A 22,252-nucleotide genomic window follows, 5' to 3' on the forward strand; every position below is an offset into this window, starting at 1 on the left:
CTACAGTTAAATAACACCTGTGAAAATATGGCTAACATTGCAATAGAGCATAAATTAATCACTCCTGATAGAGATTCTAATTATTTACCTGATGGAAAAAAAAAAAAAAGAATATTTACACTGAACAAACACATACTGTATATACCAACAAACACAAGACTGATGCACAGCAGCAAGTTACACACCTACAAATTTAACTGAATTTAATATTGCTAAACAATGAAATTTGTTGACTGAAGTCTGCTACAGTTTGAGCCCTCATGCTGTGAAAGAGCAAAAAAGGCATAATTGTCAATTACCTAAAGTATCTAAAAGCAAAATGAAAACCAATACCACCAATAAAATAAAACCAGAAAAACACCAATAAACTAAATAGATCATTTTTAAACATTTCATATTTGAAAGTTCAAGGAGTTTGTCTATACAACAGTAGCAACAGAAATGGCCACACTAACCAAATGTAATGAAATACTGTAAATGTGCAGGCTGCTTTTTAAAGTATGGAAACCACAAAATCAAATTTTCCCACTCACAAATGTTTCTAAATTTAACTGTCACAGATAGCAGGAAAAGCAGCACTGATGGAAAAAAAAAAAATTATTTTAAATCAGTACAAACTAAAAGGTACAAATTCAGGAACACAGCAAAATTAATATTGTCAATCTTTATTTGAACTGATCTGTTTTCTTGAAGACAACTAGCAGTCATGCATTTACAATGATAATTACCCTTATTGTTCTAAGTACAATAAAATATAAAACATGGTGGCAATTAAGTCAGAATTCTGTAGAATTACACCTATATTACATAAAGCCTGGATGCTGGATTAATGTATATTCATTTCCGGCTTCAGTTTTGAATTTTTCATGACAGCCCTGTGAAGTGAGAGGGAAAAAATGCAAATCAGAACATTTCAACATTTTCATAAAAATATACTTATCCAATGTAGATAACACCATCAAAATTGCCAGCCAGACTGTATTATGACTAAGGTTGCACAATGTGGGTAGCCCTATCCTGTATAGGCTAATTACTTAACGCTAATCCTGAAGTCACACCTTCAATCATTTCAGTACACAAAGACTTTTGTTTCCCTATATATTAGAATTATACTATAGCAACAAGGGCACTGTTAATGTCCCATGTTACTTAAGCAGTTTATCTGTTTTGTACTTATAGTTCACCATTACTGATCAAGGGGGTTACGATGAAGCATTTACAGTGTAATTGGTCCCTTGCTGTTAGAATAAAGGTCAACATCCAAGGTTCTTCTGTATTTTTGGTAGAAACAACATGGAGATGTGCAAATTGTAGCAGAGCAAGTTGAAAAAAAATTTTGCACTCACCATTTGAAAACTTGCACTGCTTCAGCACCTCACTGAAGCCCTCACACAGCCTGAGGTCACTCTGGTTCTGGGCACACTCTAGGAACTGCTTCATCTCATATGCACATGGGTTCTGTTGCAGTGGCTGCTGCTGGTACATGGGCTGGGCCTGGGAATAGGGCTCCTAGACAGGTGTAAAGGACAGAGAAAGTAAGCATTTCTATTTGTGGAGGTGAGCTGTAGTGGACACTAGTAGTTACTGCTTATCTTACAAATCGTCACTAAAACAAACATATGAAGGATTATTTGAGGTCACTCATATGAGGTTTGTTTTCATTGTATTGCAGACTGGAAAGCAGTAAATGCCCTTTGTTATGCAATCATACACTGATTACCTGATAGGTGATATCAGGCCTGGCTGCCTCTGAGCTCCCTCCACCACTGAAGCCACCAGTCATGGCATGCCCTATGGTGTGGCCCACCGCAGAGCCTACAGCAACACCAGCTGCTGTGCTCGCCATCTGGGCGAACATTCCCGGCTGTCTGGGGGCAGTGGCAGGGGCTGCCATAGCAGATGGAGGAGCATGAGCAGGTACTGAGGAGGGAGGTGGGGCAGCCCTAGCCATGGGGGGTGGTGATGGGGGTGCCCGGCTGTTTTGAAAACAAGTGAGAAACATTACATTTGTTTTACAATATGAAGCCATTTGTCAACAGTTTCTAAATATGGTTCTAACCCTAAATCTAATCACAATCACAGACATTATCAATAGCTGGGGAGCAATACTTTCCGGCTGTCTCTACAACTATATCTGTAAGTTGAATTGTAAGAAGACAGGGAAAACCATCCACAGTACAACTTTTGACCTTGCTATTACTATGACCTACAATCCCTGTGTGTCAGACTTAAGTGTCAACCATTCTTCCACCAGAAAGATAAACACATAACCTGTATCACAATTTAATGAATTTTAGCAGCTTTTGGTCATTTTGGAACTTGTTAGGTAGTGTTACCTGATCACTGGCTAGTAAAATACTGTAACCTCCCTGGCTGTGTGTGTTGTGCTTAGAAGTACAAGTATCATGTTTGCATAAGTAAGTATGCATGTTTTTTTCAGTAAACTGATCTATATAATCTAGTAGTAGTATCTACGTATTTTGTTGTATTTCACATCTGAAAACACTTTTTCTTGTTTTAAGTTATTGACATAATAGTATTAATACCGCCAGTCGATGTCTGAAAATTAATATTAATTTAAGAAGAAGAACTTCCTCAGGAAGGTGAAGCTACTAACTGAGACTAGGCCTCTCGCAAAGCCTAGCGAGGATGAGCAGCATAAGCATGGCACAGTCAATCGCTAGGTTTTTTCTTTTTCCCCAACCTGGCTGGTGGAGCCATCCTGGACGTTCGACTTCTGCTTCCTCTTGGCATCTTCAGAAGGAAAAAGTATCCCTGCTTAATGAATTAAACCACGTTAAACGTCAACACGCAGCACCGGCGACCTTGTGTAGAATGCAGACAACAGCTCCGGAATCTTCTAGTGTTACATCATATAGAGTCAGCCCCTACTTCCGGTACCGAATGTACCAGAATAGAGGGGCATCACGTCCGAGAGAACGAGATACAGTTCCTCTTGGGCCATGGAGCAAGAACTCACTTAACAGAAAAAACTGAAAACACTACTTTATAGAAATAATAGAAAAAGACAATTTACAAACAACTAACAATCACAGCACGGTTGGTTGATGCTGGAGAGAGCGCTGTGCTTGCACGGCGGTATTAGTATCAACAATCATATCCCAAGTAAATACTCATTTTTAATGTATTAAATATTACGTTCTTCTTCGTCTTCTGTAGTATTGCCCTGTCTAGAGGTATATCATATTTGATAATTTGACTGTCATGCATAATCATTGAACATAGTTAAATGAACTAAAGGTATAAAATATAAACAGTATTTGTGGAATACACGGTACTTGAAGACGGCACGCTGGCACAATAGCGCTGCTGTCTCAGTCACAGCGCCTGGGTGGTGCGAGAGGACGTAGGTTCGGTCTCTGCTCAGTCTGTGTGGGTTTCCTCGGGGTGCACCGCTTTCCTCCCACAGTCCAGAGACAGGCTGTTCAGGTTCCCCCCCTAATGTGTGAGTGACAGAGAGAGTGTGTTCCACTGATGTATGAATAAGTGACCCAGCGTAAGTAGTGTATCTAGCAGTGTAAGTCACCACGGTGAATAAGGTGTGTGGGCTGATGACACAGAACTCATTGGAAGTTGCTTTGGAGAAAAGCGTCTGCTAAATAAATAAACAGCCCGTGATATCACCACTAGGTGTCATATGTGGTGCTTAACCTAATACATGAGGTTGATGGAAGAAAAAAAAGTCAAGATTTAACTCACAAGGGAAGGAAACGTATTCTCCATATAAAAATGTATAATAAACAAGCAGACACTAACTCTGATGAGTTTAGAAACATTATCTTGTCTGCTTAAATGGGTTAAAATGACTGCTGATGCTGTTTACCAAGAATTTTAAATGAATTCGAAATCACCACGTAAAGATGAGTTCAGTTATCCCGACCTTAGAAACCCGGGAGTAAATCCGTTTAATTCCGTTTCACAGTAATTTTGATTGTACAAAGAGTTAGCATGATGTAACGGAGTAGCTCTGTAAATTCGCATTCGCGGAAATGTTATTTAATTTTGTCTCTTTTGCAGCTCATTAAGTCAACGAGTTATGCCTTCAGAGTATACTGACACACCACGCGGTTCCCACGCTGTTCAGCCATGAGCGACGGCGGTGTGCTCGTGCCGTCCCACTCCGTCGCGAGGAGGAAGACACCCTGATGAGCGCGAGACGCGGGCTTCTCGAACTGAAGCCCCAGTTAATGGGAACGCCAGCTAACCGCCTCATAGAGTGAAGAAGTAACAAACGCTGTGTTTCAGTAATGATTTTCCATTTCATTTGCCATCCAACGTTCCATGCTGAGCTGGGGATCCAAGATGCTATTTAGCAACATAATCATTATTTCTTGTGAATTGGCTTAGAATTGTTATTTGATCTAGAAATGCCCAGGAGGGGTGGGCAACCATTGGCCTGTGGACCCTTCAGAGGTTTTTTTTCCTCCCTCAACCTTCAGTTGGCAGTTTTTGTTCCTTTCCCCAGTGGCTAGTAGACATACTTATAGCTCTATAAAAATACTTTAGGTAGCCATTAGTTGACTGTCTTCTTTGTATCTGTTTTCCTTGCCTTATGCCTGTGTTAAAGTGCTCTGTATCACTGCCTCAGAAAAGCACTCTAAAAATGAATTGAAGCCGCACCATAATTCACCTGTTATCCTAGCGTCTGTAGATTTGTTCAGCAATTAACAATTCCAGTCCAATTTAGATGGCCAGCAGCATAAACCGAGCAGTTTTATATTGTCTTTATAATTAGCTATGGAGACAGCAGGGTATGAAACCGCCGTGAGAATGAACGCCTAAACGGTCTGTCAGTGATAATGAGGTTGATTGGTTTCTTTCCCTAAAGCAATTAATTACCTCCCGCCTTTTTGTTCAGCTGGTTTGTATTTTGTTAAAAATCATAGTTTTTTTTTTTTTTTACTTTCCATGGACTAAATGTTTGATTCGCAACTAAGATTTTTAAAGTAAAGGTATAGTGTAAAAATCCCCATGCTGCCCTCCTCTGCTCTGGAGTCAATAGCCATGGCATTCAATTCCTCTTAAATACGAGGGCAACTGCTGGCGTAGTTGTTACAGCTGCCTTTGGACCCAGAGGTCACAGGTTTGAATCTCACCTCCAGCTGTAGTATCCTTGAGCAAGGTCCCTACCCAAAATTGCTCCAGTAAAATTACCCAGCTGTTTAAACAGGCAAATACAGTGTTAATCTATTTACAGTTAAGTCCACTAAATGAATAAATACTGTATAAAGGCATTTCTAACACTCTCCAGGCGTTTCCTTTGTAAGAGCAGATCTTCCGAGTCCTTTACAGAAGTTTCCCTGTATTTGGATCCATTTGCTGTGCTCCGTATTCACCTGACTTTCAGAACGGAAAACACATCACTTAGCTGTCTTGTGGGTGAAACACAACACCCGGACCTTGTTTTAACAGGACAGCCACTATGTGCCCTTCAGGTCACCAGGGTATGATGACGAGTCCCACGGGGGTTGGGGAGGAGGAGAGGGTTTGTTGGATGAGTTGTTTCATTGTCTAATTTGAGCTTAATGTGATTTGAGAGAAGGGGGGCATGGTGGTGCAGCGGGTTTGGACTGTGCCTTCTCTCTGGTGGGTCTGGGGTTCGAGTCCTGCTTGGGGTGCCTTGCGACGGACTGGCGTCCCGTCCTGGGTGTGTCCCCTCTCCCTCTGGCCCTACGCCCCGTGTTGCCGGGTTAGGCTCCGGTTCACCTCAGGACAAGTGGTTTCAGTCAATGTGTGTGTGTGTGATTTGAAAGATCAATGTTATTTAGTATTTATAGAATGTGGCGGTTTATGTTTAAAGTGCTTTATAGGTTATGCATGGATGGTTTGCTGCTTTTTTGAACTTAATGATAAGAAAGTGGAAGGATTTTTAGGAACGTGAAGTCCGATTTTGACACATTTTCAAGCTGTAGGTTATTTGATGTTTTGATATATCTTTGCAAATGTAAAGTTTGTATGTCCTGTCCTATCAAGTCACCTGATATTCTGTCAAATGAAAGTGAGATTTTGGTTTTGACATTTCAGGATCTGTCCCGTTAATGACAGGATGCACCTTTATACTGTGTATATTTTTAAGCTTATGCTTCTGTGTATGGATTTATTTCATTACCTGTATTGATCGTGATGTGTGGAACGTGCTAATTTTGGTTGTGTTTTGTCTGTCTTAAATCCTTTGACTCAGTAAAGTTTGGGACAAATATAAATTAATATTCGCACCCCTGTTTTTCTAAGTGCGGAGAAGCTGTCGGGCAACACGATCACCTCCGAGTTCTCAGTGTCCATCATCTGCAGAGAGTGTGAGCTCGTGCGAGTTTCCACAGGTGCGGGGTTTCCCCGCCGCCTCCCGCTCACCTGTGGAGCTGCCGTGTGACAGAGGACGAGCCCACGTCACAGTGAAAGCGCTCTGCTGCGCGGCGCGCGCTCTCAGTTCTGCCGAGGGCTCCGCAGAGAAAGAGAGAGAGAGGCTCGGGGTCGGTTACTGATATTATAATATAACTTCAACGCTGAGCATCACTGTGACGTCGTCTTTCTTTGTGTGTGAATGTTATCGCCAAGAGTTCGACACATTATTATTGGCACTTTTGCGACGATATGAATCAAGTTGATACGTGGGAGCTGAAGTCACAACATGGGATGGAGTTAGAGGAGGAATTTTATTCGTTCGATTTAGATGTAGACGGGGAAGACCTTTCCGGCTTCCAGTTCCAGGATCCCCCCGCGGAACTCGTGGCTGCGCTCCGGCAGAAGGAAGAGGAGGTGGTGCTGGCCGCGCAGCTGGGAAAGGCGCTGCTGCTGGAGAACCGGCAGTTGAGGGAGCACAGCGACAAGCTGCACGAGCACTACAGCGACAGGCTCGAGGTGAGGGACTTGTGGTTGTTGACGCGCGGTGTGGTGGGTGGGGGGGGGTATTGCTGCTACACGCGTGGGGATGTGTCACAGTAGGTTTCCACTAGTCTGACTGCTGCAGTGCTAAAAATAAAAGCAAAACTGCAAGAACTTTTTGCCTCAGGAAAATAGTCATCTCTGTCATTCATTGTGCCTCAGTGTTTCCGACGAAGAATTTTGTGAGGTGAGGTGCCACAATGTAAGCTTTAAAAAAACAAATTTGATCAACATGTCAACGGCATCTGGTCTCGCGTTTCCTTTTTTGTTTCAAACCATGTGGTTTATTTATGGAATCATGGTTTTTTCATTTATTTACGTAGTTGTCGTTTTTCTTTACTTGCTGTACAGTATAGGAACTACTTCAAAAAGCCGGTGACCGGAGGTGGAAAGAATAAAATGTATTCAAAATGAACATGTTACTAAAATCCATGGCACATGATGATGTTTTGCTTTTCAATGCACAGAATAACAACGGGGGAGATATGATTTACACTCAACAATTCTGAAAGTCCTTTAAAAAAAAAAAGAGATGAGTGAAAGATGAGTTAAACCTATGGAAACAGAAGAATTGGCAACACTCATCTCCATACTAACCCGGTGTACTTAACCAAAAGATGGAACAGGGAAGGCTGAGGTTGTACAATCATGAGTGAGTTAAATTAAACCGCTTTCTCTTTAGTGTTTGGGAATTTTTAAGTTTGTCAAAGAAAAATCTTTTTACTGAATATCTAATTATATTGCTGTTACTTGGTCATTGCCCAGTTACCCGGCAGCGGTCCTTTGAGAGCTGAGATGAGGCGTGGACTATTTCATACTGTATCTGGAAAGAGGGCAAAAATATTTTAATATAAAGAATGGCATTTTTTTTTTTTTAAATTGGGAAAATGCATAATATGTTTAAAATGTATAATTTTATTTAGATTTGACTTTAGGCACTCTGGCTCGATTAGTTTGTATATTGGCTGAGGAAAGGCCCCCCTGTGAATTGCCCTGCCACCCCCATAGGACCTGTAGTGCTGTACCGTCTTCTCTACACCATGGGTTCTCCATATAGTGAGGTGAATAAATCAGAAATTGTTTGGCTCGAATCCTTCGATACTGCAGAAGGACTCACTAAGGCAAAGAAAGTTAGAGAGAAGAATCTTGTTTCTTAGATTTCCCTCACCAGGTTGCCAATTAACCCACTCTCTGCATCACTTACCCAGGAGAGTTTATTATAAAAAAAACAAAAAGGTAATGTCCACATGGGGGAGCAGTAGGAACACCCTGCCCACTATGTAACCTGCAAACATTAGACAGTTTTTACATAAAACTCCACATAATGAAGCCCTTCCATCCTAGCTACAGCTCCTGCTATGTGCAGAGGTGCAGAGCAATGCCTATTATTGCCAATTATTGAAGCATGATGTCTGGGCCTGTGTTCTGCTCAAATCCCAAAGACTGGTGCCTGGCTACAGCTCTGGGAGTGTTTGCCTCTGACCCCTCCCCAGGCCACCTGATTTTGAACTGAGAACTTGCCTCACGGTGCCTCCATAGTAATCCTTACAATGCAGCCAGAACATTTTTGACATATAATCCACTGTACCAGGAATGTGTGGTCAGTATTGTGCTGTTTGAGGTACTCCCTTGTAGAAGGCATTTAGATTCCAGCCAAGCTCTGGTTCAAGTAAAGCAGTCTGCACAGGCAGTACTTTCTTACTTTCTGCTGTTTCATTGCTTGCTGGCTTTGCTGTCATAGGCTGCAGCACTGGAACAGGTTTACAGAGGTCTTTTTTTTTTTTTTTTTCCATCCCCCCACTAGTGGTGAATATTTACAAGATCACCAGTTTATGGATAATCTACAAGTAAAGTTTGAGTAACGTTACTTGGAGCCGCATTATTTGTGCCACAGTCTATGAGGTACCGCAGTCAGTTGGGTTTTATTTGATGAGGCTTCTTCTACATGGATAGAGACTTAGAGCAGATGGAACTTGTGAGCATATAAAAGTGTGTGCAGCATTTTGTGTGGTTAACTTGCTGAATTTAGATAGGGAGGTTTGGGGTTTGAGTTCCCGGGAGTGTGTGCAGTTCCAGCATTAAGTAAGTTTTCTGTAGACAGGTGTCTTTGAATTTCAACCGTTATACTTTGTGCTACTGTGTTGTATCCTTTCCTGTATTTTTAATTATTGTAAGGTTTCTTAAATGTCTGGCAAAGTAGAACTTTTTTTTTCTCTTTTGTTTCTTGCTTGGTTCTCAGACATTATTCAGTGTAAAATGATGTTTGAGCCATGCTGTGCCCCCCTTGCCTCCCAGGAGCTGGAGCAGGGCAAGCACGAGTTGCAGCTGAAGCTGGACAGTTGCCAGGCGCAGTGGGAGACCCAGGTGGCAGAGCTGGAGTGCGACGTGCAGGACCTGAGCGCCCAGGTGGAACGGCTTAGCCGGGCCCTTGGCGAGGCTGAGCGGGAGCGAGACCATGCTTGGGAGGAGCACGCTGAGCGAAAGGAGCAATTCAAGAAGCGGCTCCAAACCGTGAGTGACTCCTCTTTTGCTTCCCCCACTGAACTGGGAGTAAAGTCCTTCCAGTTTACAGAAAAATGGCCAGTAGCCTACCCTCTAGGTTCTTCTGTTACAGATCCATTTCAACTTTAAATTTATGACCAGTTTTTACCGAAAACTGTGACATGACTTTATATGGTCAGTTTACTTAAGGGATTTGTTTGTGTTATGAAAGCACTACTGTCATGTGTCACATATAACATGTAAACAGACTTGCTTTACTTCATGCTTCTATTTCTGGGCTAAAAATAGGGTGTAGCTGAACCTGTCTGGTGAAATGGAATTTACCATTGAAGAAGTTACGGTCAATGCACAGCAAGACAAAAAAGGAGATGAAGCATTACACTTACGTCACCACTGCGTTCATTTAGTGCCGTCCTCGATAAGGTTCATCTGTCTCCCGCTGATATCCAGCAGTTCAAGGTCAGAGATTTCGTGACTGCTGGAACTGCTGTGCCTGTGAAAACTACATATTGTCATATCATATACATGGAAGACATACTATTTTACCAAGGAGGTTGTGTTAACCAGAGACAGTGATGTCGGAGGTTGGGTCATCTGTGCATTTCAACGTGTAACTGTGTGAGAGCAGAGAGGGTTTTTTTTTTTTTTTTTTCTTCTTCCTTTTTTTGGTCTAACAGTGTATGCCTACTGGGTTGGATGGTCCTGCTTGACTGGTACTCAAAGTATGTCTCTCTCTGAGCACATGCGTGTGGCTGGGGGGGGCAGTCAGACTCGTGATACATGACTGAACATAGAGGAGGTTCTACCGAGCCAGCTGGATGCTGTCGTCAGCAGGGCCATAAAATATCATGCTTATGCGTTCCTGTGTGTCTTCAGATGCTTCAGTCATTCCGCTCGGGTAGCTGAAGGAGATCAGAGCATGTAGTCCTGTTGCTAACCCTGCTGGCTTAGTTAGTGGGGCAGGAAAAACATGTTGGTTGTCATAATCTCTCCATGGAATCTAATGGAGGAAGTAACACTGAGTTGTTAGACTACAGTTACTTGGATATGGGAGACTCGCCACTTCCGACTGTTGGAGCAGAGCAGAACTTGGCTGAAGGCCCTGTTCTGGACAGGGTGAATTCAAGCAATTCCTTTTCAGATGTGTCTTTGCCTGACGTGGTGAATAGCGCTGCCTTGCTCCCCAGGTGCATGATTCCTGGCATGGTGAGTAAGGAGATGAGGGCAGTGGAGACTTGTTTACTTCTAGACGTGGCCTGAGAGCTTCAACTTCCAAGGCATCTGGGGGAGTTCATGGTGTTGGTGCAAGACAGTGTGAATCAGATGGGGTTTTTTTTTTTTTTCTTTTTTGAGAAGTTGGGCTTGCAGATGTCTGCAGTGGAATGTCTGTATCACTGGAAAAGTTGTCTCTGCGTGATGCTTTGGATAAAAAGTCCCCAGAGTACTGTTCCTTTCTGTCTTGTTGGTGTAAGGATATAGTGATGCTGCCAGCGGCTCTGCTGTGCTCTGTTATGCCACGTTACTCTGCCTTTGAATGTTATTGTAATGGTAGCCTAATTCAAAGGGAAACTGACACTTAAGTCACCCTTTCCTGTGTAAACTGCATAGTGGACTATCTGTGTAAACATGACAGGGTGGTATGAACCTAGGAGACCTGTTAATATCGGAATCTAGAGTAACCTTGGAAAATGCCTATTCCCACATACGTAGTCTTGCTGTTGGTTTAAGCATGAGATTTTTATTTGACAGTGTATTAGAGCACCGTAACTGCTTGTCAAAATTAATGATAAAGTTACAACACTGGACCCGCATTTTATTGCTGGTTTAAAGCCCAAGGTGGGGTCTCTGTAATCTTGCATTAAGTAATGAACCTAAATGTTTTCAGTAAAATATTTAGTTGTAAAATTTTAGTAGCCATTTTCTTTTTTTTTTTACAAAAAAGTAATAAAATTTCAAAGTTCAAATTTTTAAAAAAGTTATGGGGCAGCAGCTACTATAGTGTTCAGATCTACCACCTTGTACTGGAAGGTGAATCTGACCTCCTGCTATATTACCCTTCAACAACATACTTACCCTGAATTTGGTAAAAATTAACCAGCTGTGTAAATGGATAACAAATCGTAAGTAGTTGGTAATTGTTAGTCACTTTGGAGGGGAAAAAAGTCTGCTAGATACTGTAGAAAATAAAAATATGATTTCAATGAGGAACATTTATTCAGGCATGTATTTGCTCTTTGCTGTTACATTAATATGTGAAAATTGAATTGAATGAAACCAAACTTTGGCAGAGTATAAAAACATTGGCCTATACACACCTGGGGTGATGGGCAAAACTAACTTTTTGATTTAACAACTGAAATTGTCCAACTGCTTGGTTTCTCAAGGTTGCAAACACATGCTCTTGCCTTATACATTTTGCATGTGACACTTGCTTAAAGTTTTTCTTCTCTGATGTTAATAGTGGACTTGTGTGGTTCAGTTTATAAATGACAACAGACTGACTAATTGAACATCTTGTTTATCTGTCCTTCCACAGTCAGTATGTATTCAGAAATTGCATTCCCCTGAAATAACAAACCATAACCTTTCCAGTTTCCTCCAGGAGGTATGTAAAACAGGTTTTAGTTTCTGTCAGTGCACAAAACAAAGTACTGTTCCTGGCAGTCTGAAGTACAGTTCATTACTGGCAACACAGCATTGTTAGAAATCCATTGCTTGGAGAACTTCTGATTTTTGGGAAGCCTGTGATGGCAAACGCGGAGACTGGCAGCAGAATTTTAGGAAAACTTTGTCCTAAACAATCATGAATAATTCTCTGTGGAATGCTTTTGTTTAGAAAACACTCCCTGAATTCTTATCACTTACATTTCTTGGAAACAACATAATTGGAGTAACAAGAAACTTGGCGGTAAACCCTCCCCAGAAGTAGCTCATTTCCACGTCAGAAAGCATAAATGTTTGGTCTTGGAAGAAATTCATTTATCAGCAGACTTTCCTTATACGTTACTGATGGACTGAAAGTACAGTTAATGTTCATTCATTGGGTAAGAAAACAATGAATAACAGTAAGAAAGTACATCAGTGAACCTTTAATTGTTCCGATAGGCCAGTCATACAGCATATATTCCATTTTGAACAGAAAACAGTGTGTTTTGGAGCACACTTAAAAATGTTTCTATAGTCCTGCTTGTGGAGGACAGGGCGGTCAGAACCTTAACTGTACTGAAAGGCACTTTTTTTTTGGTTAACAAAATTTAATTTGTTCCTTTTCTACAAAGCTGTCTACCCACCTATGCATTGTAAGTCTCTTTATGGTAATTGCCAGCACTACTTCTTGATCTGAAGGATATACTGTATGTAGACACAGTCTGCTACAACACACATTGGCTGCATGGTGTAAAATAACCATTTAACACAAATGCTGAATGTCCAGATTTATGACCAGACGTAACAGTTTTATTGTTTAATGACTTTTGGGGAATGACTGTATCATAAATAGTGATGTAATGAACATTATGATGACGTTCACTTACAAGGTCAGTTCTTGAGACGACTTTGAGATGTTTTTTAACACAACAATATGGCATGCAGTACAGCTTGTTTTAATGGGAAGATTTTGTACATGGAACATTACTCTGATTTACAAATGTAGGATGAACAAGGCCTGACATCAGACATTAACCTAAATAATAAACTTAGAAAAAGAGAATAGTAGAAGTTTCCTGATACAGCTTGATGGTAGCCTTACCAGTAATGTTCTTTACTCATGGCTTGTTTGGGTTTTGAGTAATATTGCCTTTCTTATTTAAAACAAGGACAAAGAGAAATTAAAACTGTAGCTTTCTTGCTCATATGAGCAAAATTTAACTGAAAATGTCATTAAAAATTTTCTACAATCATTTTGGAAGATCACGAATGTGGTGACAATTTAAAATATTGCTGTGGTTATATCCTGTTTAGTCTTTCTGTTGTGGAGTCAGGTGAGGGGATGATGTGCCACTGAGAGAGTCACTGAAGACTGAAGAGGAGGAAGTGTATGAGATTTATTGCTGCCGGATGTCCAAGTCCACTCTTTCATGTTTTCCGTTAAGTGTTCCGAAAGCCCCTGAGTGACGCTGATGCCTTTTCGTGCTCCTATTCGAATTGTCCCTGTGGAAAGAGGGCATTACTAGAGTGTCAGCTGTTAAATGTGTCACACTGTGGTCAGGGATGAGCCAGGAGGCAAGGGTACAAATATTGTTTTTGTTTCTCGGGAGCGGGAATCTTTCCCCTCCAGCTATTGAGGAATCATGTCACAGATTTGGTATGATGGTTTGAAAGGGTTGGGGGCGCAGGGCGCGGAGCTTGGCTTGGGTCAACAATCACATGTTCCCATTGCTCGCACCCAAGCATTTCTGTTGCAGTCTCTACGCTTAATGTAGCGTAATGATGTCACCGTAAAGACCATGATGCTTCGCGTCATCTGGTTCCCGGCTTCCAGCCTACCATTGTTTGCACTGTGGTGGGACTTAACGGCACTTTGGTAAACTGCTGACTCAGGGCTGTGGACAGAAGCATTTCATGCCACAGCCCAACTCCGGTTACTCTCTTGTTTTCAATTTCAACAAGTGCTCAAACTCAACCTGGACTAACATACTTAAAAACTGTTTAACATGTTTAGTTTTAACATTATTTATCTATGTGTATTTAACATTGTTTGAAATGCACATAATCTTACTTTATTTAAATTTAGTCTATTTAGAATTTTTTTTTTTTGTTCTGGCTGCTGTTTGCTTGTTTTATGAATATAGCATTTGCTGTTGTGCTCACATCAGTATAATGCCATATCATCACTATTTATGCATTTGGCTGATACTTTCTTGAAAAGTGACAATGTGAGGTTTATATACTAAGGTACCTACAATTTTTTTTTTTTAATTATTAACCCATTTAGATAGGTACATAATTCCAGTAAATATTGTCAGAAGATGCGTTCAATGTAATATCAAGACCAAATTAGGCTCTTGGATGCTCAAAACCCCATGGTACACACAAAAAATGGGAGAGCACACGGAAGCTTACCAAGATCAGCTTTGCATCTGTGTTGTGCAAATTAAGTAACTTTAATAAATTTGAGGGTGCACTCCCATTTTCTTCATAATTTAATGTTTACTGTAGCAATTCAGATTAAATAACTTGCTCAAGGGTACTACAGGAGGAGTATTTTGTTCCTTGTTTTACTTCATGATTGCATTTCAACAGCAAGGCAGTGACTATAACCAGTGTGCTACCTGCTGCTTGACAAACCACAGGATGTAACCAGCAGCGCTTTTTCTTTAGGAAAAGAGATTTTTTTTCTATCGGAGGTACAGGAACAGTGAAGAGTGAGGGAAGACAGTGAGAGGATCTGAGAGAGATATGGCTAACGGAAAGGTGGTAAAGTGACGTTGGCCTAATGGTGGTACTCTCTCCGATTCGGACTTGTGCAGGCAGCCGAGGTGGAGCGGGCGCTTACCACAGAGCTGCAGACCCTGAAGCAGGACCTCTGGCAGAAGGGTCAGAGCCGATCCCAGGATGAGGAGCTCCTCAGTGCCATGAGAGAGCAGGTGAGGGAGCGTCTGAGTCTTCTCTGGAGTTTCACGAATCTCAAAGTGGGATATGCTTAAAACGTGTTGGGAAAGCCTGACCGAAGTGTGATTATAGCAGTGTTGTGGAATCTAATGATGTGTGTTGCATGTAAAGGTGGCACGGCTCTCACAGAAGGAGCAGGCCCTGGAGCAGCGCTTAGAGGCCATGTGCCAGGAAAATGCAAGTCTCACAGAGAGCCTGGCCTCCCTGCACAGGCAACTGGCTCTGCAGGACCAGTGCGTCCAACGCCAAGGCCAGCAGGTACCCTTAACACTCCCTCGGCTACTCATAGACACTGCCTCCCACTCCCGGCTCTGTACAGTCTCCGGAACATCATGTTCTGCACAGTTACTGTGCATTGCACATTATGAGAAACTCTTCTGCAGGTGGGAGGGGGGAAAACAGACCTCTGAAAGGTATCTGTGTGCCTGTGAACCGAGAAACAGTCTTGGAATCTTTTCTCTGTACTGATAATGTGAGATTATGAGGGAGTAAGAGACATTTACAGAGTGGAACAGTCAAGAGAGTTTCCAGTCATGGATTATATAATAAGTTTGAGTTATGCTTTACCTTCAATGACATGGTTTAAAGGTGCACACTACTGTACTGACAAAGCAGCAGTCGGGGACAAGCCAAAACTGGGCAATCCTCTCTATAAGCTTAAGTGTTATGTAGTTAGATTTAGCATTATGTTAATAAAACAGTATGGGTCCTTATTAAACAATTCAGTTCCTCATGCCATTTCACTTTAAAGTGCCACATATCTAGGTTATTGCACAGGAGCTCACAAATATTCTATATTGTCATTGTATTAAACACAACCATTACATATTAGGAAAAGCAATGGATGGCATTAAACACTTTAACCAAGGATGGTATAGTACTTGCCTCAGCCCATTTGTGGTTTAAGCCTTATTTTAAGTTCATTTGCAGTATATGCTCTTGTGTATGGTCACTGTGCATAAAGGACAAAAGAACCTTCACACAGTTCGGGGCAGGACTCTTTCTCTACTGGGAGGGCAGGATTCCTTGCAGCTTCTATTCTGATGTGGGCTGGAATGTGGTGTGGCAAGATTTTTTTCACTGTATTGTGTCACCTCATGGATGAAAGCATTCTGTCTTCAAACTTCCGTCTGTACAAGATATACAGGTTGAATGTTTTAATCGACTTGATTAGTTAGTGCTTTCTTGTACTGATTATTTGACACACTTATTCAGAGGGGTAATTTTACTGGACATCCAGGGTCAGTACATCGCTCAGAGTACTACAGCAGGGAGTTAGGATTGAGCTACCAGCTGCCCGATGAATTCTGTATAGTAGGGTATGTAATTTTTTTTTCCTGAGCATATGTGCATATACCGTAATTCTGACCCTTTTTCCCCCTCTTAAGCTTGTGGAGGCACAGAGAGAGACGGAGATGGCGCAAGAGCGCACTCAGCAGCTGCAGGCCCAGGTGGAGGAGCTGCAGGAGCAGATGTCTTTGCGGGAGTTGAGCCTGGGGGAGGCATCCCTGCTGTCAGAACTGGAGAGGAGCTTGGGCAGCCCAGGCTGGGGCCAGGACAAGGAGCAGGTAGAACCCTCTTTCACTGGATACCAACAAAGGAAGTGGGCGTTCTTGCTGGTGGCCAGGTACTGGAGGCAAACGACACAGGAGCTGTGACTCACCGAAAGGGCATCTGGGGCTTTTCTTTCATATTGTTTTGCAGTACCTGCTGCGAAGTCCATATCATTTTGTGAAATGTGGTGGTAATTTTTGCACTGGGGTGGTTGTTCATAACAGTCAGGTACAGGTAAGAAACATTTGAAAGAGGAAGTGTCAGTGTAGAGACTGCAGTCTTCCCTTACATGTTTCAAAGTGAGATGCTGAAAGCTGTCCTGAAAGTAGTTCTGTGTTGAATAAAATGCAGCTGGTTGTTGGAACATTTTCTTTACTAGCAAAGGGTGCAGCAAAAAAAAAAAAAAAATCCCAGGGCACGTATAGCTATGGGTTAGCATGAGACACACTTTGAATGTTTACAGTGAAAACAATTTTTTTACGAACTGTACTTTTCCTAACTATAGTTATCTCACTGGTCTGTGTGATAAAGAATTCTGTAATTATTTAAGTGTGAGGATATACAGATTAAAAGTACAATACATCATTAATAGTCTAACAAAATTACTCAAAGTAGTTCATGTTAGATTTAAAATGCAGAATGCTGAGTGGAAAAAACATTAGATGTGACCAACAATCATTCCGTCACAATAATGAAAAGTTTAGTGTTCTTAAAGAAGTTTAAGGGTGCAGAGATTAAACTTTTTTTTTTTTTTTTTTTTTTTTTTTTTTTTAAAAAGTGAACTATGGGTTACAACAGTGATGGAGATGTTGGCTTCTGAATAGTATGATAAACAGGAAATGGTAAAATTAGGGTGTGAAAAATCCTGTGGTGAAACATGTTTTTCAGAATTTCTTTTGCTTCCATTGTTTTCTTCCACTGTTGAGGACAAGTAAACACTTCCTTTTCCATTGTCTGTGTGAAGGGATTGAGTTAAGTAGTTATAGTTATACAGAGCCATCTGACAAGAAGTTTCAAGCATTCCTCCATGGTTTTAGACACTCCTATATTTTTTGAGGCAGTATATTGTGCTTTCATGGGCACTAAATTGAAAATGTGTTCCCAGGTCACCCAGGAGCTGCAGTCAATCCTTAAGATGCTGTTGCCCTTGACAGAGAATGGAAGGACACAGGAAGCAGACCCCACTGGTCAGGGCTTTGGGCTGCAGGACACACTACTGCAGCTCAGAAGTGTTGCAGATGAGCTGGTCCACTGCACCAGGCCTCAGGTGAGTGAAGGGTCACCAGTTTGGGGGTCTTATTTCTCTATCACAAGAACAGCCTCCTCTTCTCATTAGACCCTCAGGCTGCTGTGAAATGTATGAATGGTGTCCATTCTTTGGACATTAACTCACTGTTGATAACTGCTTGTCCTGTAGGTAGGGTCGCAGTGATCTGGTGCTTATCCTGGAAGCGCTGTGCCACGAGCTAGGCAGGATATACCCTGGACAGGATGCTAGTCTGTTGGAGGGCAGCCACACACACACACACGCAATACTCGCACATTTAGACATTGTGGGCAATTTATAGTCGCCAATCTACCTGACACATGTCTTTTGACTGAGGAAATCGGAAAATCTGGAGGAAACCCACACAAACACTCGAAAGGAGAACATGCACACTCCACACAGAGTTGGATTTGAAACCGCAGCCCAGGAGCAGTGAAGCGCTTGCACTACCTGCTGCACCACCATGCTGCCATCAGATAAAGCCGTAGTATGAATAGTGACCAGAAAGTGACTACATTTTACTTTACTAAGAACGTATTGCTGATCCATTTTATGTCCATGGATGATTCTTAAAATGTAAATATTAAATAATTTCAGCCCAGGGGGATGTAATTTTATTGATCTTAGGTTCATACATATGTCCCTTGAGAATTCAGGCAAGTTTTTTTAAAGTCTATATTCTTGTTTGCCAGTGAACTGAGACTATATAGTCCCTAGCAATGAATAGCAAAACAATTACTTTAGAAAATCTCAAATTGATAATCAAATAGTTCAATGTGCGTTATTCACAAAAAATTGAGGCATTAGTACGTACCGATTAATGTATTAATTAGATTTTTCACTCACTCTGCAATGTCTGAGGGGAAACGCTTGTTGACCCCGTACCATGAGTGAAAGCACAAGTGTGTGGTACAGAGAATCCGACTGTGAGAAGGCACTGCAGAGTTCATCTCTGTAATCCAATCCCTGACCTGTCCCGTAAACGTATCCCTGCTTGACCCACTCCAAAGGGTGCTGTGCCTTGATACGTGAGGCCCTATGAGACTAGCTTTTCTCAGGGGGATCGCTGAATGGTGTTCCATCTCCCAGGAGCTGAATCCTGCCATTGTTGCCCCGAAGAGTGATCCCTGTGAGAATCCTGACTTGGTGAAGGAGCTGCAAGATCAGGTAACAGCAGCTTGCGTATTCACATCTTCACTCCAGGTGGAGGAAGTGGACAGAGAGATGAACACTGTAAATGCTGATCTCTGTACTGCCCTTCTTTTGTCAGTGGCACTACTTTGTCAAGGGCAATGAACTCAAAACCATGTATAACAGTACAACACAGTTGTAAGCTAAAATAGGTTTAAGGGAAACTTGTTGCTTGAGTAGATCCTAAATATTGGTTACAAGTCCTAGTTGTGGCACCGCGATTGAAACATGTCCCTGGGTATTGTGGAATGTATTGCTGAATTAGTTATGACGGAACACATTAAATAGGGACACTTTTCCAAGGTGAACACATGATTAAACTGCCAGTGCAAGTTGGATATCTTTTTAATGAGGTTTCATATTTGCACATGGTCTCCTTGTGGTCACATGGGCTCTTATAAAGGAGGAAGTAAACAGCACGTTTTACAAATCATTTCTGTGACTCACTGAGTGAAACTGGAAAATAAACAAACAGGTACCTATTGGATGATAAATCAAGAAATGAATGAGAACATTTCCAACACTCTAACCTGATACAAAAGAGGAAAGTACAGAGTAGGCGCTGTGTAAGACAACGTGAGTGGTTGAACAGTGTTTACCATAGTAGAACTGAACTGTGTTATACAAGTCAGCCATGGCTGCTTTGCACTGGCAGCTGCCTCATTGCTCCTCATTGCTGTCATCCTTCCAGAATGCTCACCTGAAGGAAGAGAATGCCCAGCTGAAAATGCAGGGTGCGTTGGCTCAGCAGGCTATCCGTGACCGTGACGAGGCCATTACAAAGTAAGTGTGTTCTGACTGCAGCTTAAACTTCACATTACTACTTCTGGACTCAACAGGGTGAAAAAGGCAAAATGCCATGCTCATAAGCTCTAATTCATAGTGCTTAGAGTAAAGACATTTGTCTCCCGTTCCCTCTTTTGTCATTTGTAGGAAAAACGCTATGGAGGCAGAGCTGTTCCGGAGTAAGAATGACCTGATGTTGCTGAACAATCAGCTGCTGGAGGCCATTCAGCGCAAACTGGAGCTGTCTCAGGAGCTGGAAGCGTGGCAGGTGAGTTGAGTGGGTCCGTGGTCCTCGACGGGTGGGGACCTCAGTTGAAAAATCACTTGTTGAGAGTCCTTATAGAGGTGTGTTCTCAGACTGATGGTTCTAACTCCTAGTTTGTTGGCTGAATGATGACGCATCTATGTAGAAGGCTGCCAAGTTACCAGACTGAACTGCGGCGCACTCTGGAAACTGTTGGCTTTTGTCTCCCTCTAGTGTTCAAACAAAAGGCAGCGTCATAAGTTCAGTACTGTGAACCATAAGCATCTGTTTGTTTTCATGGTGCATTTTAGGATGACATCCAGGTGATCCTAAACCAACAGCTGAAGAGACAACAGCAATCAGAGCAGACTGACAGGAAGACCATCTCCAACCGACTGGCTTTCCTACGTCGGCCCAGTATGCCCGCTCTCAGGCCGCGGCGGCCCTCTTCCTCCCTCTCCTGCACTTCTGAGCCTGGGCCGGAGCGGACGCAAGCCCCTTGGAGAGACTGGCTGAAACATGGAAAGATAGGTTAGCGGTGTGGGTGGCTCCCGAGACTCCACTCCTCCCGTGAGTCGACAGTTGCACAGCCAGCGAGCTGCCAGTGGGAATCACCCGTCGTGCAGCAGGAAAAAGGAAAGGAATGATGGCTGATATTAGCTGGACTACTTACATCAGCCATTGGACATGAAGCTGAAGTGTGGCAGGAATTCAACTCAAAGACTGCTCATTCAGCATGAAACCACATTGTTTTCTGGCTTCAGTGCTGAACAGAGACTGTGTTCACAACAATTTTTTTTTTTTTCTTTTTCTTCAAAGGGGTAAACACAAGGAAATATGGATACCCTATATAGTTGAAGGAATGTTTTGTAGTGAAGCAATGAAAATCATGAAGACTTTATATTTCGGTAACTTGAGAATAATCTTTTCTTTTTTGAAACTAGACACTTTGTAAGTCTGAAAGTGTTAAGCTTCCGGTCAACAGATGTCTGATAAACCAAAACAAGCTTTTCGCTGAAAGATCATTCTGAACAGGTCTTTAGACATTTACTCATGATCAGTTAAATTTTACTTGAACCTGAACCAACTGAATGCACAAAAGTTATGGAATTAATGATGGATAAAATGTTCAAATGAACTTGAAGACCTTTTACAAAGAAAGCAAAATATTTTGTAAAGCTGTTTAAGGCTCTTCAGAGGTTATTCTGATTATGACCTGGAAATGTCACAAAATACCCAGTACAATATCATTCCACAGCGAATGGACAATGCCTTGTTCTCACATAACAGCAAGGTGGTGCCAAATATTTTGGCAATTGGATGTACAAGAGAATATTTGTTAATGTTCTGTACTTGCATTCTTCCTTTTTTCTGTTAATATTTTATGGCCCAGAACTGGTGCAATATAATTTTGTGAACAACAAAGGAATATGGTGGTGTAAAGAAAAATCTCTTGGTTTCAGAAAAATGTATATGACTGTGTTGCTACATTTAGTTTTTATCATTTTTTTATATGCTATTTCTTGTCTTGTTAATTGACACAAGTGCATTTTTACTACTGAATCTGACTGAAAATGTCTAGATATGTAATCACACAGAAAACCAAATACACTGCAGGTCCTTGAAAGTGTTACATCTGTTTAATTTGATGAGCACCCATGAAAAAGTAAATCAAATGTAAATTAAAATTGTTTTGGTAGGAAAATAAATCCCCCCCCCAGTGTAATTTGCCGCACTTGGCCTCTGCACTTTGGACAGGCACCGTTTAAACAGGCTCTTAAATGGAAGCACTCCTTTTTTTTCTGTCAATGATTGTCATTGGAGTGCATCCCCCCCAGGGTTCATGTAAGCTCAGGGTGTACTTCTGCTAGAAATTTGGCCTGTAGTGACTGATCAGTTGTTACAAAACTGCAAAATAATAGCTTGCAGATATGTCCCACACACTTTGGGGGATTAAAAATATTTGCTTAGTAAAATTAGTTATCTGTGAATTAACATGGTGTCCAGTGATACCAAAAATGACCAAACAGTGGGTCCCTGACATTAACTTTTGAATATCTTTTTTTGAGAATGTTTTTGAGAAGCATTTAGAATTAGGTTATATAAGGAGAGCTACTGTACCAAACTGATGTGTGCGAAAGCTTCGCAAGATATGCTGACAGAGTACAGTAACAAATGCCTTATATTTTTCCAAA

The 22,252-nt window shown here is 41.7% G+C and overlaps 2 protein-coding genes across 3 annotated transcripts; one reads left to right on the forward strand and one right to left on the reverse strand.

The window, feature by feature from the left end:
* Positions 1–692: 692 nt before the first annotated feature.
* On the reverse strand, positions 693–2,890 carry chchd2 (coiled-coil-helix-coiled-coil-helix domain containing 2). Its single transcript, XM_018732586.2, has 4 exons — positions 2,705–2,890; positions 1,721–1,976; positions 1,347–1,509; positions 693–875 (listed from the first exon to the last, which is right to left on the reverse strand). Exons 1-4 carry the CDS (start codon positions 2,752–2,754, stop codon positions 865–867), a joined length of 480 nt encoding a protein of 159 aa, XP_018588102.2. The 5' UTR covers positions 2,755–2,890; the 3' UTR covers positions 693–864.
* A 3,575-nt stretch (positions 2,891–6,465) lies between these two features.
* On the forward strand, positions 6,466–21,810 carry LOC108922450 (BICD family-like cargo adapter 1). Of its 2 annotated transcripts, XM_018732575.2 has the most exons (10): positions 6,466–6,879; positions 9,199–9,414; positions 14,874–14,990; positions 15,127–15,273; positions 16,404–16,583; positions 17,675–17,836; positions 18,926–19,003; positions 19,719–19,810; positions 19,961–20,081; positions 20,369–21,810. In XM_018732575.2, the coding sequence occupies exons 1-10, from the start codon at positions 6,613–6,615 to the stop codon at positions 20,591–20,593; spliced, it is 1,605 nt and encodes a 534-aa protein (XP_018588091.1). In that variant the 5' UTR covers positions 6,466–6,612; the 3' UTR covers positions 20,594–21,810. The 2 variants fall into 2 exon arrangements, with proteins under 2 accessions (XP_018588091.1, XP_018588092.1); XM_018732576.2 differs by lacking the exon at positions 9,199–9,414.
* Positions 21,811–22,252: the final 442 nt, after the last annotated feature.

The sequence above is a fragment of the Scleropages formosus genome, chromosome 10 (assembly GCF_900964775.1).
Source record: "Scleropages formosus chromosome 10, fSclFor1.1, whole genome shotgun sequence".
NCBI lineage: Eukaryota > Metazoa > Chordata > Actinopteri > Osteoglossiformes > Osteoglossidae > Scleropages > Scleropages formosus.

Coding starts and splice junctions, on each gene's coding strand:
- LOC108922450 (XM_018732575.2), top strand. CDS start 6,613: ATGAATCAAGTTGATACGTGGGAGCTGAAGTCACAACATGGGATGGAG. Junction 6,880..9,198: donor ACTACAGCGACAGGCTCGAG/GTGAGGGACTTG, acceptor CTTGCCTCCCAG/GAGCTGGAGCAGGGCAAGCA. Junction 14,991..15,126: donor TCAGTGCCATGAGAGAGCAG/GTGAGGGAGCGT, acceptor TTGCATGTAAAG/GTGGCACGGCTCTCACAGAA.
- chchd2 (XM_018732586.2), bottom strand. CDS start 2,754: ATGCCAAGAGGAAGCAGAAGTCGAACGTCCAGGATGGCTCCACCAGCC. Junction 1,977..2,704: donor AGGATGGCTCCACCAGCCAG/GTTGGGGAAAAA, acceptor TTTTCAAAACAG/CCGGGCACCCCCATCACCAC. Junction 1,510..1,720: donor GGCCTGATATCACCTATCAG/GTAATCAGTGTA, acceptor ACACCTGTCTAG/GAGCCCTATTCCCAGGCCCA.